At 38.3% G+C, this 20,341-nt stretch overlaps 2 protein-coding genes across 3 annotated transcripts in view; both read right to left on the bottom strand.

Annotated features, from left to right (window-relative positions):
- LOC107546344 (LIM zinc-binding domain-containing Nebulette) overlaps positions 1-20,341 on the bottom strand; it is a 341,718-nt gene that overhangs the window by 84,943 nt on the left and 236,434 nt on the right. The window lies entirely within an intron of this gene.
- LOC107546343 (nebulette-like) overlaps positions 1-20,341 on the bottom strand; it is a 93,276-nt gene that overhangs the window by 20,134 nt on the left and 52,801 nt on the right. Inside the window, exons 6-9 of the mRNA XM_087817686.1 lie at positions 20,202-20,273; positions 13,824-13,928; positions 12,011-12,121; positions 6,086-6,196 (exon numbers count right to left, since the gene is read on the bottom strand). Coding sequence (XP_087673812.1) covers positions 6,086-6,196; positions 12,011-12,121; positions 13,824-13,928; positions 20,202-20,240 — 366 coding nt within the window. The 5' untranslated portion in view covers positions 20,241-20,273. The remainder of the gene's footprint in view (positions 1-6,085; positions 6,197-12,010; positions 12,122-13,823; positions 13,929-20,201; positions 20,274-20,341) is intronic.

Raw genomic sequence — 20,341 nt, forward strand, 5'->3', positions numbered from 1 at the left:
CTGTTTCTATGTTACTACATTCGTATGAAAACCATAGGGGGGGGAATGTCTTTTTGTTTAGAGAAGAATGAGAGTAAAATGGAAACCTTTACTTTTTGAAAAGAGCTGCAACCTTTCAGAAATCTAAGCTGTACATGAGTTACCTAATTATATGTTGTTCGGCCTAATGATGGAGTGAAGAGAGGTGAACAGCACAAAGGCGGCGGGAGCAGGACTCTGAATAGGGCCCCATCATCCATGTAAATTGCAAATTAGAGGCCGGCATATGTGACTCAAAACAAATATTAAGATTGACGTGAGCTGCAAATTCAAACAAGCGGCCACCACAGAGCCACACAAGAGAGATGCACAGGAGCCTGGTCACTAGTCAGATCTTCCAGAATATTGCTGCTTGGGGGACATTGAGGGACATTGAGAGCAGGCAGCTCCTGGTTTTCACTACCTGCAAGGCCGTCTGAACGTAGGTAGTATGACAACACGGGCCATTTTCCTAAGTTATTCCTTTGTAGTAGACGTGTTAATTTTTTTTAATCTGCCCAGCAATGCTTTATTTGGAAACTGCCCCACCCTCACTCCATGCGATTTGGTGGAGCTGTCAAATGCAACCTACTTTCCTGGTCACAGGAGTGGCCACGTGACTAGCTATATAATCAGATACCTCATCCCTTTGGAAATCATGATTAATAAAAGAGCAGACATAACCCAAGCAGGGCCAGAGTCATTTTAAGGATCTGAGGCTAGGAGAGAAAGATCTGCTGTCCTTTCCTCTGGGATCAGCTGATGTAAAGATGATTGAATTTTGAAAACACCAGCAGTCGTCTTGAGACCACCTAAAACAGCTTGTCTGAAAGTGAAGTCACAAAAGCCAGCAGAGCCAAGAGATGAGAAGAGAGGGAGGGTCCTGGTGACACCGTGGAACCTCTGGATCCAGCTATGCCTGCGGGTAGCATGAATTTTCCAATTATGCAAACCAATAAATTCTCATTTTTTTATATGCACTGACCTGAGATGGATTTCTCTCACTGAATCTAGGAACTGCTGACTAACACAGCCTTTACTTCATCTGTTTTTCTGCAGTGTCATATCTGCTCTTTTATTGCCTCCAATAAAGATTTTAATTCTAGCCCAGCCGGGCGTGGCTCAGCGGTGGAGCATCGACCTATGATTCAAGAGATCGGGGTTTGATTCCTGGTCAGAGCACATGCCCGGGTTGCGGGCTCGATCCCCAGTCGGAGGGGAGGGGCACAGGAGGCAGCCGATCAATGACTTTTCTATCTCTCTCTCCCCCTCTCCCTTCCTCTTTGAAATCAATAAAGATATATTTATAAAAAAATTTTAAAAAAGATTTTAATTCTATGAAAATTTGTCATTGAATTTCTTATCTCACCATGTTCACTTTCCCCTCAGCTTTTTCTGTCATCTCACTTTGTCTTTGAATCTCAGTTTGTTCTCTCTCATATGCTTTCTACTTCTGTTTCATCAGGCCACAGTGTTTGCACATTTCCTATGTTCATGTGGAGCGTCCAGTGTGCCAGGCACTGTTCTAGATCTTTTACATTAATTCATTAAATCCTCACACCAGCCCTGCTGTGCTGAATTGTCTGGCTCTGAGCACACACCCTCCCGATGGAACTAGTTATCCAGAACCCTCCTCCTTGCATCGTCCTGGGTTAGATTTGGCCAATAAGAGACTCATTAGATCCTGAAAACGAAGGTGAAACAGATGCCATTATAATCCATGTAAAGCCAGGCAAGTGGGCAAAAAATCCCAGGGACTCTGCAGCAAGCTTTTCATATTTAGACAGCAGTGATTTGAGATTCCTCAATAGGTAAGTTAACAAACTAGAGAAAAGTAAAGCCTCCCCCAAGCCTGCCCCTTACAGTGAAGTTCAAGTGCTTGGAGATGTGAAGACTGAGAGCTGAGGGATGGCAGCCGATGGGAGCCACAGACAGAAACCTCTTGGGGCTGCGGGCAGTGTGGACAGTCAGACTCAAAGAAACCAAATCCAACCAACCATTCACTCCCTTTGCTACTCTGTGACGGTTAACATGATTCTTAGTGAGAAGAAACTAGAGAGGATGTGTATCTTTTAAGTTTGTGGAACAGAAGTGAGTAGTGTAACCAGTTGTCATTATCAAGAAATACTTATCACCATAAACTCTCACATTAAAAAAGCTCTCCAGGTATCACCAAAGGGGCACACACACTGGAAAGTCTATCTTGGGCTTATTTCTGTCTGGGCATGCTGTATTTTTTAAAAAACACTAAATTATTAAATTATAAATGTTACTTTTACAAGAGAATGGAAACCTTTTAAATGTAAGTAAATGGAGGATCTGACATTCATCAGAAAAAAGAAACGTCTTCAATATTCTAAAAGATGAAGTAACATAAGGAGCTGCATCTAGAACAGCTTATCATTATTATTATTGTCATTGTTTATAAGAGCATTTTAGAGCTAACAAAGCTTTCTTGATCATGGTCTAACTTCCTCATCACCACGGTCCTGTGAAGAAGGCAGAACAGATATTACTAACTATTCTGTCTCAGAGGTGAACAAAATGCTAATACACTTATTTTAATGCTAAATCCTAAAGCTCTGTTACTGTGAGTCACATCAAGGAACCACATAGAGCCAGAAATGTTTCTCCAGCATCATTTTTACTGATTTATCTTAAAGTTTTTTCACTTTCTGATGAAATAGAAATTTTGTCTACTGATAAGTTTTTATTAACATTAAGAAAGTACATACATCATTCTTGAAAAGAACATTAAGTCTCTTGCTTCCCCTGCTGAGTACTTCCTTCTAATGCACATTGAATTGATTACCAATATGGTGTTTTGGAAAAGTTTACCACTCCAGTTTCATGACAGGTCTATACAGACCACATTACTCATAAAACTTAAAATGGCAGCTTAAAATGTGTTTGACTTACTTCAGAACTGTTGGAATTCGTGTCTCTGGTAAGATTGATGAGAAGTAATAATGTTACTGGGTTTTCATTACAAGCCCATCTTTAGGGAAAAGCAACAGGATTGAAACCTCCAGTTTCTCTAATTACATTTGAAAAGTTAGGCCCGGGTACATCCCTTAAGATACAGAAGGATTTAGATTGGCTCTTTTTAATCATTTTTTGATTATAATATCAGCAAAACAGGTAAGTTGTATGGGTTCAGGAAGCTTTTGAAGATGCCCTTTTGACCTAAATGCTTCTTAATATAAATTTCATATTGATTTGGACTTTTAGTGAAATCTTAACTCTTTAGATTGTTTTGAATCAACTATGATATCACTATGAAATCTTAAATCACCTTTTCAAACTGGGGGAGGACCAGCTAGGACTAAGATTTTATGAAGTGGCTCTTCTGCAAAGATCTTCACATATAGCACCTTATTTAACCCTTGCGGCCCTAATGAGATAAAGATCATTGCCCTGATTTTAAGATGAGAAAACTGAGACTTGGAGATATTAGTGACTTGTCCAAGGTCATGCAGGCAAGTGGCAAAGCAAGCATTTGAACCCTGGTCTGACTCCAGATTCCTTTTCTATTATATGCTACAGGGGAGGATATTCTGAGAAATATGTTTTCCTTTTTTCATGATTATTGAATTTGGGGATGGTAAAAAGACTAACTGCTCCCAAATACTCTTCCCATTGGAACTCTCAGTTATTCGGAGGTGAAAATTCAGTTGGCCAGTCACAAAGAACCCTCCCCCCACCCTCTTCTGCTCACTCACATCTCTAAAGGTAGAAAGGAGAGAAAGGGTCTGAAACAAAGGTGCTCCCTGTGGACCACTGATGAATGTTTTCGTAAAAGTTCTGAGTGGAAAGGCGGCAGAAATTAGAAGCTTATTGTCCCAGTTTCTTGGATCTCTAACAGACATTCAAAAGCTGACTTGATTTGGATGGAAACATAAAAAAGGTGAGCAAAGATGCTGACTTGCATTGTTTCTGGGTAAATCAGATGCACATGTGACAACACATTTGATTTTAAATTAAATCAAGTCATTTATAGGCTTAGTAGAAAGTGACATTCCGTGTTATGAAAGGGTAATTCTATTAGTAAATTCTCTGCAAATGAGTTTCATTGAACCGAAAGAGGCAGGGCTTTGTCTCTCACAGTGATGCGGCAGCCTCTCCAGCTGAACCACGAGGTAGATGTACTTGCTCTCCTTGTGGCTTCCAAGACCTACGTTTAAATTTCATATTGCAGGAACAACAAATGTATTATTCTAAGTGCCTTGACTCTAGAGGAATATCAACTACTTCACAGATAGAATACAAATATCCTTCTCACTTTAAATCTGAGTAAATAGTCTTAAACACTTTCTAAATCCTATTATATGTACAAACTTTGCATGTAAAGGTTGAGCTGGTTAGGCAGAGGCGTGTAAGTAAATACACCCTTCTCCCATAAGTACACAGTATTGAATGGAGAAAAGGGCTTTACACTTTATTCCCTCAACCCCTCAATCAAAGACCTTTTAAAAGAAAAGGCAGACTTAAAATAATAACCCCAGTTCTATGATAAGGAACTTCCGTATTTGAATTCCATTGAATTATAGAGTTAGACAGGGCCTCCTGAGGATCCGTGTAATGCAGCCCCTCCCAGCCCTCCACCACCTTCTTCCCTGCAGTGCACTGGAGCCGCTGATCTGAATTCTGATGATAACCTATTTTGTGCCCATTTTAAAAACTTCATTTAAAATCTTGACCGATAACCAGTGACCTTTAAGAGGGAGGCAGCGGGGCCTAAGAGGAAGAGCGAACTCAGGGGCTCTGGTTCTTTAGTCTCATTTTCCTCATCTACGAAATGGGAATCGGTACAATTTTGTGAGAATTGGAAATGATCAAAGTGTTGGCACAGTTCTGCTACACAGCACTTGCTGGCTAAGAGGTAGTTATTATGATTATTATGGTCATTCTGTAAGCAAACTGTTCTTACAGAGCATCCCCTTAAAATGACCTTGCCGGTAATAACAGACACGCAGTTTCTCCATCTCTTATCAATCTCAAACCATCTTAGAAAAGTGCTTATGTTTATATCGGCATATGTTTATACATTTGGATTAAAATGTAAAACCTCACTCCGTTTCTACTTAAGCATTGACCTTTTGCAATTTAATATCAGATAACTGCTGCCATCCTGCAAAGAGACATTGCACAGCTGGCGCTCTGGGCACACAGATCTGCAAAGCACCGTCAGTAAGAGAATCAAGTGGTGGGACAGGCCCTGTGAGAGATGACAAAGATGTTTCAGGTACTTTTCCAAAAAAGGGAGTTTCCTGACCCAACTAGGATAGACGTTCTATCTTAACTGATTCTAACCCATAAAGAACCTGACAGATAGTTTCTATATTCCTTCTAGAAAGCAGAGAATTCATGATGGGGAGACAAATAAGCTTTCCTTGAGATTTCAGGAAGGAATATTTCTTCTGGGCCACCATGAGAATGGTGGTAACTGAGCAAACACGTGAAAGCTTTGATGTACCTCCTAGCTTATAACCAAAGAAGAAATTCATTTTTAAAGGCTCATGCCCTCCCTTCTGGCTCTACTTCTAAACCAGCCATTAGGCATCTATTGATTTCCTACTCGCAATCAGCCTTAAGTTTGACACTTTGCTCCCCACAAGCATTCCAAAAGAAATAATAGTGGGGTACAATCTCAGTAGCATCTGTGAATGATTCTTCCCTGGGCCACAGATTTGCAATGCTCTTTCTCCCAATTCTCCTGCAATTCTAGACAGGAAACCATGGGAGCTTCGCCATCAAGTCAAAGAATTTCTAAGAAATGCTAATAACTCAACAGGTCCAAAGGATCCATATGTGTCTTGTTCAAAGCAGAATTTCCAATGCCTGCAAGTGCCTAGCATTTTAAAGGCATTCCACAAAGTTTTAATAACTGTTAACGGAATAATTCAGATGTCTTTCTGACTGAACATGGGGAGATAAAAATAAACAAAATTTTAAAGTCCTTTTTGAGCAGGAGTGTCATAATATTTAAATTTCAACAAAATGTCCATTAGCCTTGCTGTGGGTCAACCACAATTTTCCAGAAAATCATGAGGAGCGGCTTCCTTACATTACTCTGGTGTTTATTGACCTCCATGGCATGTTTGATCTCAGGTGGCTCCTTCATATGGGAGTAATCTGAGAATCCTCTGGCAGCATCATGTTTCTGCTTGTAGGCAACCTTAAAAAAACAAAAAACAAACCAAAAAAAAACACAATAAACCATTACTCTTACTTAGAGGTGTATTAAATTCTTATCTGTTAAATTTCAGTGTTTTGCTAGGACTTTATATATTTGAATACCACAACTGATGGTCAAATTTGCCTGAGCCTCTATAATGAGACAATATGCATAACACTTTCATTTCAGTGCTTCAGTTTAGACCCCTAATTCTAAATCTTTATCACTTACTTCAAAAGTCCTTGACCATAGGCTGAAGTGTCAATTCTCATATTCGTCTAATTTAAATTTCAGCTACAATTTTGGGAAATCTCCCAAGCCCAAGAGCTTTTAGGGTTCTAAATGTTCAAGGTTTAAATCTTGGGAAAGTAACTGACACAATGGGGGAAATGATTGAATGTTTAAAAGTGAAGTGTTTGTTTTAAAATTAATTGTTACGATTTTATGAAGACACAACTATACTATTTAAATGACTTAACCTCTGGGAGAAAATATAATGCAGGCCAAAATCTCAGATATGTCAAGCCCTGTCCTCTGTTAGAGAAAAAAGCATCATACCAACACCATCCATTACCACCAAGTTAAATTTGTTCCATACTGAGAAGGCACGAGCATGATTACTTCAGTAGAAGAAACCAAACTCTACAAGAAAGTTAGAAATTAAAGAAGATCCAGAAGGCAGCAAATTATCCCCTTGCTCACAGTCTATGCCATTATCCTATTTATTTCCTTCACAATTTTTAATTACTATGTTTCCTTTCTGTCAAATGATTTCTTTTTTGTCTGCCCTTAACAGAACATAACTGTCTAGTTCACTGAAGGCTCAAAACCCCAAATAGTGACTGGCACAAAGTAGGTAGCAATAAATATTTGCACAAGTGAATAAATAAATGAATACTGAATGGATGAAAATAAAACAGGAATAAATTATTTCAAAATTAATTTTAAATATTTATCAAAGGTTTAATAATAAAAAGATATTAAATGGAATTAGAATTACTTGACCCAAGAGAATAAAGTCACTTTAAAAAGAAAGATTAGAACATTGTTTACCAAGAACAAAATAAAATCTAATTTTCAATGAAAAAGAATAAAGTTAAACTTAGCGAAAAACTTTTTACCAATATAATCTCCTTGAGAGCTATGCCTGTATTGTACATATTTTTTAATGTCCTGTGCCTATCACAGTGAATGGCAAAGAGTATAAGTGCAATAAATGTTTAGTGAATGAATAAATAAATTAGTTTATTAAGCATTCTCTTGAACTTAAACTCCTCACAGGCTTTAATAAATAGAATTAACACCCATTTTACTTAGATAATATACTTGCCTAAAGGATTAAAGTGATAATTACAAAACTAATTTTTTTAAATTAAAAAATAGCCCTAGCCAGTTTGGCTCAGTGGATAGAGTGTTGGGCTGAGGACTGAAGGGTCCCAGGCATGTTCCTTGGTTGCAGGTTCGATCCCCAGCTCCAGTCGGGGCACATGTGGGAGGCAACCAATTGATGTGTCTCTCTCACATTGATGTTTCTCTCTCTCTCTCTTTCTCTCTCTCTCCCCCTCCCTCCCCTTCCACTCTCTCTGAAAAGCAATAGAAAATGGAAAAAATACCCTCAGGTGAGGATTGAAAAAAAAAATTATTTTAAAATAAAATCATCAAATATAACCACAAAAAAAGCAAGTACAATATCAATATTTAAATCCCTTCTCTGCTTCCTCTGCTGAGTTTTTCTTGAAACCTAATAAAAGAGCGCTCAATCATAGGCATCACACACAGTCTCTAAATTTTGAAAGCTGTGAAAGTTCCTCCTTCAATGAAACCCAAATCTATCTGCCCATCCCTGCATTTATTTGGCCACACAGGTGGAGTCCTGTTCACCGGACAGAACTTTACACAGGGGAACACAGCTGTCGATGACTTCCCTTCTTCTAGACCGTCTGCACCGGTTGAACCGCTGAACCCCTGTACTCCCTAACTGAGCTCCTCAGCACAAATTCCAATTTATTCATCTCTTTCTTAAGGTGCTCACATGTTCCAGATACGGTCTGACCTATTCTAATTAGAATCATTCAATTTAATCCAGACTACCTACCACCTCTCATGTGCTAAATGTGATTAATGCATCCATGGATCACACTGTTTTCTTTTGATGGTTATGTTGAGATTTCTGTCAACTAACACCCTTAAGTCTTGTTCAGTCCCACCCAGCCCTGTTCCCACACCCAGTCCTGCATATCTGGCTGATTATTAGGGCTTGCATGCAGCACTCATGTTAGCCCAGAGATCATTCATCTTGTCAGAGTCTGTCCAGTGATTTAATCCATCAGGATATCAAACTCTAATAAACATATCTTTATGTTTTTCACCAATTAACTATGTTAAACAAGAAACCCATTAAGAACCTGCATTTAGTTCCATTATTCTATATTATGTATTTGGGGGAAGGAGGAGGAGTTTAATATGGGTGGGGAGGGACAGACAAGTCTATTAAGCCAGGAAAAAAAACTCTATGATATATGTTTCTTCTACTTAAATAAAAAGAGCTAGGTTGTGCCTGTCTCCTTTTTGCTGGGTGCCTGGTTTATTTTGAATCTTAGACTATCATACTTGGGACTTCATAAACGTAACCAATACAGCCAATCGTTTTGTGGGTTATCCCTGAAATGGTGAGTCATCAAACAAGGTTTTAAAAGGCACTCTTTTAAAAAGGCTATGTAATTTTCTACTTGCAGCATTAAAACAGTCATTTCATTTATAGCTGTTACTAAGCACCACTTCAGAATTAAGATTACATCAAATTGGAGGTGGCTGAACTTTAATTTATCATATTCATTTCCATCTTTAAAATAGCTAATGGAAAATTACGTCAAGCTAATAAATTTCCTGATAAATTTGATTTCCTAGGACTTGTCATTATTGTGTGGCATTCCCCTGGATTAATACTTGTTTTCTTTATACCCTGAGAATCAAGGTTGCTATGGTACTGGACACCTACCTAGTGGAGGACACTTGCAATGGTCTTACATACTTTATATATAAATATGCTTATGTAAGTAATAATATATATTTACCTTAGGTATTTGATCACATAGTATATCTTTATATCTCATATATGCATATAAAAGATGTACATAGGTTTCTAAGTTACAGTCTATTTGATAACTGCTACATAGGTAAATGTGCTTCTAACTGATAGCACAGACACCTCTGATGCCCCTGAAACAGGACTGTGGGGCCAAATAGCTAAAAACATAGGCTCTCGCAAACCTCCTGGTGCAGATGCCTGAGCAGCCTGCATTACTCCTGTGATGAGGGATGACCTAGCCTCTGCCTGAAACAGCCCTGGGGGAAAGGATTTCACTGCTTCGTGGCACAATCCATCCATTTCCAGGAGCTTTCTTTGTGATCTGTGTTTATAACATTTTTAATGAGGAATATCTAATAAAATGGCTTCCTAAAATCTCCACACATCTTCCCCTCTCTTTTTTTGAAGGGTTTCTATTAGTCATTTTCTATAGGGAGTATTAATATAGCTAACTTCACCATACCGCTCTAGTTTGAATGTAAGCATCTGAGACTGCAAATTGGTTTTAAGATAGTATTTTGTTCCGGTAACAAAAGTTTAGGAAATTTTTCATTAGAACCCAGAATGCCATTAAATTTCAGATTTGGCTAATACTCTAATTTAGGTTAGCTCAAATCTGATACAATTTGACACAGTAAAAGGTTAGTTATTTGTTGTTTTTTATCACAGATGCTGTCAAATCCTTTTACTTTCTTGACTATCTTATTACCAGATAAGCTTTGAGGACTGCAATTTTAAAAATAATAAAACTGATGTACGTAAGACTAAAGTAATGTTATTACAATTACATAAATCTTTGAACCAGACACCTTTATTCAGGCTCCAGGTTTTTCCTTATCAACAAGTTCAGTGACTAATTACAATACTGGGCAGCGCTGCTCCTTAAGAGCAAAAACATATCTTTCCCAGGGTGCATATTCTACTACAGGGTGACACATATTAAAGGTGTAAGTGATGAACTTTCTTGCAAAGAAACCCCCAGATTCCTAGATATACAACATGGATTATTCTTCATGTTCTGTGTTGCACATGTTTGCATACTATAGATCTATTTATGCTATGAAAGGTGAGAAAAGTCATGCATTTCCTAAGCAATGAAGATGTAAATATCTGAAAACTGTTACCTTCCCAAGTAAGTATAAAAATAGATTTTTTTTCTTTTCCTTCTTTATTGCTTAATTATTGTTTGTCACATATCAAGTGTTTTGTTAGAATTATTTGCTTTATAAAGTAGTCCATATTATCAGCAAGAACTTAGGTGACCAGATGTGGGCAACGAAGAAAAAAAAAAAAAAATGGAGGGCATATTAGCCACGGTGAGCCTCGCCAGACTTTAACATCGTATATTTTTAGCCTCATGTTGCACAGCTGAGATTAGCCTACTGCCAAGTTGGGTACACAGTGGACATTTAAATTTGTAATAACAAAGGACTTAAAGAGGTCATGCCAAGGCTAACTATGCTCTGCATTTTTCAAGAGTAATCTATTTTCAGACTATTTTAAAATTATCTAGGTATTCTCTACTTAAAAGTGAAAAGATTCTGGAGAAAGTAAACTTGTTTAATGAGAAAAAGGGGGCAGAATTGGTAAGAAAGAGATGGTACAGTGTGTGGTTAGGAAATGAGACTCTGGCCCTAGCTAGTTTTGCTCAGTGGCTAAAGCATCAGCCCATGGTCTGAAGGGTCCCGGGTTTGATTCTAGCCAAGGACATTTACCTCGGTTGCAGGCTTGATCCCCAAGCCCAGTCGGGGCGAGTGTGAGAGGCAACCAATCGAACTGTCTCTCTCACATCGATGTTTGTCTCTCTCTCTCCTCCCTCCCTCCCTCCCTCCGTCTATGAAAAGCAACGAAAAAAATATCCTCAAGTGAGGATAAAAACAAAGAAATGAGACTCGACCATTTATTGACTGTGTAACCTAGGGTAAGTCACTTAACCTCTCTGTGCTTCAGTTTCCACATTTCCAAAATGGGAATATCTCATAGAGTGCTTGTGAGGACAAAATGATATAAATATTTATGAAATGCATATAACAGCACCTGGCATACAGTCAGCATTTCTACGTGTTTACTATTATTTTTAACCTAAAATGTAGCATGAAGAATATAAATTATGTAAAACAAAACATTTCCTTGGAAAGGAAATCAACAACTTGAATAAAAATCTATTTTATAAGTATTTACTGAACATTCCCTATGTGCCAGGGACTGTTCTAAGCACAGAGGTAGAGCAGGGAACAAGACAAACGAGGTCCATGCTCTCATGTCTCTTATGGAATCAACTAACAGATTAATAAAGTAAAAAACAAACAAAATCAGGTTGTGTTATGAAGAAAAGAAAGCAGTAAGATGAGAGAGAAAGAGGTGAAATATTCTGTTTTAAAATTCTGTTTTAAGAAATACAATACATTAAATGTATTGAGTATTTCTTATGTATTGATGTACTATAAAGTGAAAATTACTCCTGAACGCCTGTGGATTCAACATGAGTTTACATGATGACAGTTCTTAAGTTCATCTGCAACTGGCAATTACCAAAACGGCCACTTCCACCTGATGGAGGCTCTTTTGGGTAGCCTGGGGTATTCTAAATGAAAAACACAATGCAGCTCTCAGGTTTTATTCAATACGCAGTACTCAATATGAAGAACTTTTAAAAATGCTGAATAATTTATATCAGATTGCGTGTTTTCTCTACAGAGCTATGTAAGAGTGTGGGGAAAGCACACCTCACTCTGAAGCTGCGTAACTTCTCTTGCAAAGACGCTGTCGATCGTGGCTGGCATCTGCTTGTAGAGAGAGTTTGAGAGGTCCGCCTTGGTGGTGCCTTTGTATTTTGCCTGATGGGGAGAAAGGAAAAAAACAAATAAGCATGCCTCTTTTTACAGGGAATATTAAAAAATAAAAAGAAACTTTCTTCAGAAACAGAATGAATTTAAAAACCTGAAGAGCATTTTAATCCTGGACCTGACAAACATACTTTGAAGAAAGGCAAATCCAGGTTACTGTGGAGAAACCTTTAAAGGAGACACCCAAGGAAAAATGACTGTTTAAACCCATGTGCATTTCTATAAGTAAATCTATTTGTGTGCATTAACAGTTTGATATGTTTAATCAGCAAAGAAAAATCTGAGAGTGATGAGACATTTGACTTGCTCCAGAAAATACGAGCTGTTAGAACATCCTGTCTGGGACCTGAGTGCAAAGGACAGAGGCCCTTTATTCCATTCTTCTTACCCTCCTACAGCGATGAAGGCGAGATGTGTTTTTCAGCTTCTGCCCCTCACCCCTCCAGTCTGCACTGTTCCTAAGTGATCTCAGTCACTACTCTTAAAAAGAAACACTCATCCACCATGTCCTCTTCGGAAGGTTAAGTTCAAAGTAACACAACAGGTTTCCCACTTCCATGTTTTTACTATGCAGTTAACTCCTTCAGGACAACACATCAATTAATAATTAAGAACATCAAGAATTTCTCGGCACAAGAGAAATGACAAAACTGTGTTTTTCCACTCTGTCGACAAGTCTCTGATGTGACTTCCACTCAGAACTAGATTTGAAGGTTGAATTATTGAGCATGTAACCTGTTTAAACCTTGTGTTCCTGTAACTCTTTGGATTTGGGTACTTAATAAAAAAAAAAGTACCAATTTTCCTCACAATGCTTTCATGTTAGCAGAAATAATCCCGAGAATATCATATAGATCATTTTCCAACATATGAAACACTAGAGGTCAGTCATTTTACTCACTCTCTTGTCAAGTTTATCTCTTCTAAGGGATCCATTCACAGACGACAGAAATGCCTCATCACCGAAATCACTGCTAAGACTATTCTTTTCAATGCAGCAATTACTGTGGTCCTAAATGCTCTCAGGAAGAGACTATATGATTTTTCAGCTGGAAAACCTGTGGTTTCACAGTCAGTATCTCTGTTGAGCCAATCCTACTCAAAAATAACTTAAATTTATTTTAAAAATGCTTCACCAAAAGTAACATATTTTATGGAATCAGCTGGTAAATATTTTCAAAGTTATATTCAATGACTCATAACTAATTAGTCTGTTAGGAAATAAAATATGAAACTTCTAAGACTATTTTGGCAGTACTTTCTACTTATTGAATAAAAATATCTTTTCAATGCCCTGGCTGAATGGCTGTGTTGGTTGGAGTGTGGTCCCTTACACCAAAAAGGTTGCAGGTTCAATCCTCTCTCTTAAAAAAAATCAATAAGAACATATCCTTGGTGAAAATTAAAATGTAAACATATATATATAACCCTTTTCAAGAATAATTCTTTATAAATAAGAAAGGTTTGGAATCAAAACACAGACATGTAATAAAACGTATCAACCACAGACGGTAAAATACATCAGTTTGCATGAGTTAATTGATAGCGCAGAGAATTACAAAATTATATAGATATTGCCAACATTCAGTAGTGCTCTTGAAAATATTATTCTTCAACTTCAATGCACAGACTTTTATCTGCATAAATATAAAAAGACAATGCAAGCCATTTTGCAAGTTTTTTGATAACTTACCTCAGAAATAAAAGCGCCAATATTTTTTACATGGTTTAGCATAGGCGTGTCGGTCACAAACGTACACTTGTCCTTAGACTTCCTATGCTCCTCTTTATAATGGATCTAAAAGAGAGAATAAGTCACGTAAGAGGAAGAAGAAGAAGAAAAACAACTTCAATGGCCCATTGCTGACCAGAAGAATTCACATGAGAAAGCCCATCTTCGGAAGTAAATACTCAAATGTGAAATGATGCTCAAAATAAGCCAAATCAAGTAAACTGATATCCAGCCCAGAACTGCAGACGCGAAAGGCATCATAAAGAAAGCCTCTTCTTCAGATTCACGAGGGTCCAGTTGTCATCAAGGATCACATGTGTCGGACCCACAATGATTATGAATCCTGTTGCCTAGTTTGTTACTTTTAAGCCACTGACCTTAATAGTTAAGCCTGCGGTCAAACAGAAATATAGCTGCCTACCTCTAGGTTTAAAACAAGTAGTCCTCAGGACAGATGAAACCATTTAAAAACCATTTAAGAAGCCGAGGCAGAAATTAAACAAACGGAGATTACTATTATATTAGCATCGTTACCTAGAACTGCTGGAGTAGAGGAAGGAACTTAAATTGTGGCCACCGTGGGCTTTCTGTTACTAATTAATTCCAGTTATTAGTAACTAATTAATTCAAACTTAACCAGTTTATGAGCACCCATAGGCCTCCCATCCTCCTTCCCCTCCCCAACAAAAATAGAACCTGCCCAGAAAGTTTGCCACGTGGCTGAGATTATTCCAGAATGCCCCCTTGCTGTGACTAAGCAGAAGAGCAAGAAAAAGATCAGAGAGGCTTTGCTGAGCATGCTCGTTCCTCCACTTGTGCTGACTAGTAAAACGAGTCACCCCTTTTTTCTTGGGAAGAGGCCAGAATTGTTGTTCTGGGGAAAGACCCTGTGTGGACACATGAGCCAAAGAGGAATTAGGAATTATAGAAAAGGGCCTAAAATGTAATCCCACTGTCACAATTGCCGCCCAATCTGAACACTGGGGAGGCAACATTTATGACTAGTTGAGAGGGTGAAGGTATTTGCTAAAAGTTATCTCACCCTGTAATAAAGTCATGCTTATCTACCCAAGACCGTAAATGCTTAGGCTGAAAAAAAGGCCCATGGGCTCCCTAATTATAACCTAAAAGTAAAGTTTAATTCTATATACTACCTGGTTCTTAAAGGGCATGACTAACATTGACGTTACACACAAACATTACCCAGGGATTTTACCACATGCAAACCTGATCTGAAGGGCATTCTTTGACCATACCAGATATGAACATACTAAATAACGTTATTTCAAAATACCATATTCCACTGCTGTGACTCTTAGATGTCATATGCCTACCACATTAAACATTTGCTTTATTCATGAAATCAACATTAGAGCATATTTATCTTATCTGAGCACTAAATTCCTTTTTTTTCTTCTCAGAGATTAGCCATAATTTTAGGCCTCTGCAAATCACCCTCCTCAATCACTAGTAATTAAGCTGTTAAAGGCAGTAAGATAAATAGTGGGCTATTTTGATCATATGGAGGGAAGCAAAAAGTATCCCTGGTATATAATAAGTGTGAGGGAAAATAGCCTGTCATTAGGCTTAAGTCTGCCTCATTATTTTTATCTTTCACCACCATCTTTCCCTCTCACATTCGCATTCTTCTCTGCAGTGGTATGTGCAGGGCTACAGCCTCCTGATAAGCTCTGACCTGAGCAGAATGTTCAGGAAGGGAGCAGGGATAACGGTGAAGTGCTTACTTCCCTTGCTATGCAGGCGAACAGTTGAGTCTTCAGTGTGGACTCCATTTCTTTCTTTGGTCTTTATTTAAAAGATACAAACACATACGCCTTTCTAATTTCTCATGAATTATACAATATGAATGGCAATACCACATTATTTTGAATTTTTATATTAAAAAAAGTCACTTATTAGTAGCCTTCCTATACCAGGAGGAGACAGATGAAAGGAAATTGCACCGATGGCTGACACAAAATCTTCAGTAAAATAACAATCACTGAGCAGATAGCCGTTTCCTAATACAACAGTGTCTATATTCCTAAGACAAGCATGGCTCTCTCGTAGATGGATTGCCTATCCAAGCCCTGTCTTCCTTAGTAGCAGAACCCAAATGTATTTATGAGAGTAGCCAGACCCCTCCCCCAGCCCCAGAGGACAAATTGCTCTAAACCATAGTTTTCTCATCTCTCTTGGCTAGTGATTGGCCTGGAAAGGCCAGGTGCCCAGCTCTGGTTATAAGACATTAGTGGTGTCCTGGTGTTTCTGGTATAAAGGGAGAGACTTGCTGGCATAGCCCTTTGACACATAGCCCTTCCACCTTTTTCCTTCCCTAGTCACAGGGGTGCAGCAGCAATGATGTCATAATAAGGCAAAAGCCACCATACTAATTTTGACAGAGCAGAAGAAAAGGAATCTGAGAAACTAATATCATCAAATATGCCAAGACTGGACCCTCTACCTCCAGGCTTCATGTGTGAAAGAAATATCCATTTGGCAAACCTTTGTGCCAGGGTTTTTCTGTTACTTGTAGCCCTCTGTATTCGTAACCAATATACCAAACAAGTTATGTTCTGATCAAGAGAAAAAAGGGCGAAGTTGGTGACTTAATGATCATTAAGATGACCAAAATATTTACTGTCTGCTTTGACCTCACCCATTAATCCCACCATGTCTCAACTAAAATGAGAGTTAAATTGCATCACCTACTTTCTTTCACTTTAGTATGAGATTAGCCAATGGCTGAAAGTGAATAACAGATGTAGACATGTTTGAAGATATTTCCTTTTACAAGCTTTCTTAACCTAAAATACCTAGAAAGTCTTTTCGCAAACAAAGCCATATTGCTAGAGGCAGTAAATCCTGGAAGAACGAACCAGGGCTCCATTCCTATTTGTTAACTGATTGCTCACAGCCAAGGCTGCTGTCCCAGGTTCTCTAACATATTCAGAGTTTTCTCTGGAGGGGAAATCACGACTCCAATGTTTTCAGCACTGGATGGATTTACCCACAACACCCAATGGTCATTTGCCTGGAAAATGTTCTTTCTGCTGCATTGTACATGAATACCATAAAAAGGTTTGAACCAAAACATTGAGTCAGAGGCTTCATGCAGATGTGGCCAAACTTGCTCTGCAGGGACTTTATGCCTAATTTACAAGAAACATACAAAAGGTCACCTTTAACCTAATGTTTGTATGTCCACTTGACAAAAGGCCTCTAGATCCATGATTCTGACTGTTCAATCTTGTCAATAGGTTCAATTTATTCAAGAGATTGAGTAGATAGTTGACTAACGATGAAATAACAGAGAGGGGTTGTCTGGGGGAAATAAGAAGCATGACTTGGTTAACAGGAAAATAAAAGAGGCTGCCTCAGAGGTCAGGTGCTGTCTTCTAGATTAGGATGTGAGTTATGCAGAGGGAAATCCTACAACATGGGCAGGGCAAGTGCAAAGCAGAAACTAGGTAGGGCAAAGAAAACTTGAAAAATGCCTCATTCTGATCCCCAAAATGAAGGCACCTGATCTGAAAAATGGAAAATTCTAAACAGTGCAGTCTTCCCAGGACTTCTCTCTATACCAATCTTATTTACATTTTAATAAATTATCTGGCAAGGACATGATACAGCAAAGTCTGCAGGTCTGCTGGTGACCCCAAGCTCTCAGGGAGAGCAAAATGTCAAACTGAAAAAGCTGAACTGGGAAAGCTCTCAAAGGGCTTTGCCAGAGGGCAGACAACTACAGATGACATTCATCCCTAGCAAGGTGAAAATCATTCAAACTATTATGAAAAGTTGATGAGCCCTAAGCAATTAGCTACAAGTCAGAAATCAGAACTATAAAAGGCTGAGAAACATGTCCTAGAGGGATTGATCTAATAGCTCTATGTAGCCGCAAGTCCAAGAAACTCTAAATATCATCACAAAGGGTGCATGTAGCAAAAGGAAACATCGTCCCATCTTACTTACAATCCCAAGCCATCCATATCTGGACTGCTGCGTGCAGATCTGCTTATCCCTCCCCAATAAAGACATATGAAAGCTAGAAGAGGTCCAAAGAGAGACAGCTAGAGTGATGATGAAGGGGTGTAGAAAGGCTTCTCTCTGAAGAGAAACCCATAAAACTACCCTTTTCCTCTAAAAAAACAATTTTTTTTTAAATGGAGCGGAATGACAAGTGGCTCCGGACTTAGCCAGACCTAAGCCTGAATTCTGTCCCCACCCCCTGACTAGCCAGGTAGCCTTGGACAAGATGGTCTTGGGTTGCAAGACCTCTGAACTGAGGCCCATAGAGCAGATAACATTGTACAACAATGTATGTGGAGTGCCTGGCACACAGCAAGAAAGGAAGGACATCATGTTGGCTAAGGCTTGGAGTCAGACCTTGTTTCAAATCCTAGGTCTGTAGATCACCAGCTTTGTGATTTGGTCAAAAGAATGTAAGGCTGCTTCTTAAAGCTTCAGGATTTAGGACTCTACCTGGCAGGCAAACAACACACCAAATTCTCTTGATGACCTAGGCTGCAGACAGACTGCCATCAACCAAACGAAAAGGCTCAGATAAACACATGGGTGGCCTCTGGAATATAATGAATTAGAAAACTAAGGGACTCGAAGGTTTGTCTTTAAGTCCAATTTGAGACTAGGGAAAAGGCAGGCACGTTAAATTAAATGTGGGCACTAACAGATGAGCGCTGTCAGAGGCATCATGGAGACTTGACTGGGACTCCACCTAACTCAGTGCAGCAGCTCATCCATTTTTACATCTGTTTTAGCTCCATGATTAATGCAACCTCAAATATACATTTTAGACAACCATTTAGCCATTCAGACAATATAACAGAGATAATTTCAAATTTAAGTTCATATGCTCCAAATGAAAACTGGTAGTGCCCTGGTCGGTGAGGCTCAGTTGGATGAGCATCACCCCATGCACTGGGAAGTCGCTGGTTTGCTTCCTGGTCAGGGCATATGCCCAGGTTGTGGGTTCGATCCCCAACCAGGGTGCGTGTGGGAGGCAACTGATCAATATTTCTCTTTCACATCTATGTTTCTCTTTCTCTCTCTCTTTCTCTCTCCCTTCTTCTAACTCTAAAATCAATAAAAACATAATTTTTAAAAATTGTTTACACTTTAAAAAAATAAAAACATTGGTAGTGTTACTATTACTAATATTAGTGTAAAAATTAATAAATGTAAGATAAACTGCATGGAAATTTATAGTGAGAGATAACACAGCAGTGTGGCTAAGAGAGAGTGCTTTGTGTTTAAACCCCCACTGCTTCACTATGTGACCCAGGAAAGTTACTTAGCCTCTCTAAGCCTTTGCTTCCTCATCTCTAAAATGGGAAAAACAATAGAACCTACCTCACAAGCTTCACTGCCTAGCACACAGTATTCAATAAATTTTAAATATTGCTTATTTCATTTTTATTGTTGGTGTCATTTCAGTATTATTATTACAGTTTACAACAAACTTTCACATACAGTAGCTTATGGCTATTATTAAATAATAGCACTAAGAAATACTTAATTACATCACATGTCAAATATATAGGAAGGGGTATGATTCCCACCATCCTTTGGCTCTTTCTGACAAGCCTTTGTAACAAGGCAATTCTCTGACTACTCTTTTAATGAGAATCATCTAAATTCTCATCCCATAAGCAATACTTTTCCTGTGCTTCTAGACTTTAGTTTATTTACTGTAAAAATATATAAATGAGTTAATTCTACAATTCTAAGATTCCCTTGAAATATAACATAAACCGATCCCAGTTAATGCAAAAAGTCATAATAAAAATGCTCCTTTTCATTACTATCATCATCTAGTTCAGGGTTCTTAACATGCAGTTCAATTATGCATATATTCTAAATTGAAAATCAACGTTATGTGCACATAGGTACTATAAACATTTTCTTTGGTTTGGAAAACTACTGCATTCATCATATTCCTCAAAAGGCTCCAAATGTGTGTGTTTTTAAATCATTCATTTGGATAGAGATCTTCCTAAAACATTTTAGATCGTTATAAAATTACAAATTTACAAACTGTAAAGGCTTTGGTTTCTCAAAGGAATATGCTCTGAATTCATGATTTTGTGCCAAAATGACCGAAATCCATAAAGGGACAGGATTCTGGATTAAGAACACAGAAATTCTCTGTATGGGTGACTTTGGGAAAATCACCTAAAATTTCTAGACTCAGTTCTATGACCTGGAAAACAACTGTGTTTTCATAAGTGGTTTCAGAGTTTTCTCTCCAGCTCTACGATCCTGTGACATAATATTCCATGACACATGCAAAATGAGACAAAAATTACTCAAGCCACTTACATCACTAATGAGTTCAGTGCATTTTCTGGCCAATTCCATGCTCAGGTCTTCAATAACAGGCTTAAAGAATACCTGTCCAGAAAAAAAAAAAAAAAAAGGAAAGGAAACATATTTCTAATGGTCAGCTTAGAGGAACAACC

This window comes from Miniopterus natalensis, chromosome 1 (genome assembly GCF_054644295.1).
Source record: "Miniopterus natalensis isolate mMinNat1 chromosome 1, mMinNat1.hap1, whole genome shotgun sequence".
Taxonomy (NCBI): Eukaryota; Metazoa; Chordata; class Mammalia; order Chiroptera; family Miniopteridae; genus Miniopterus; species Miniopterus natalensis.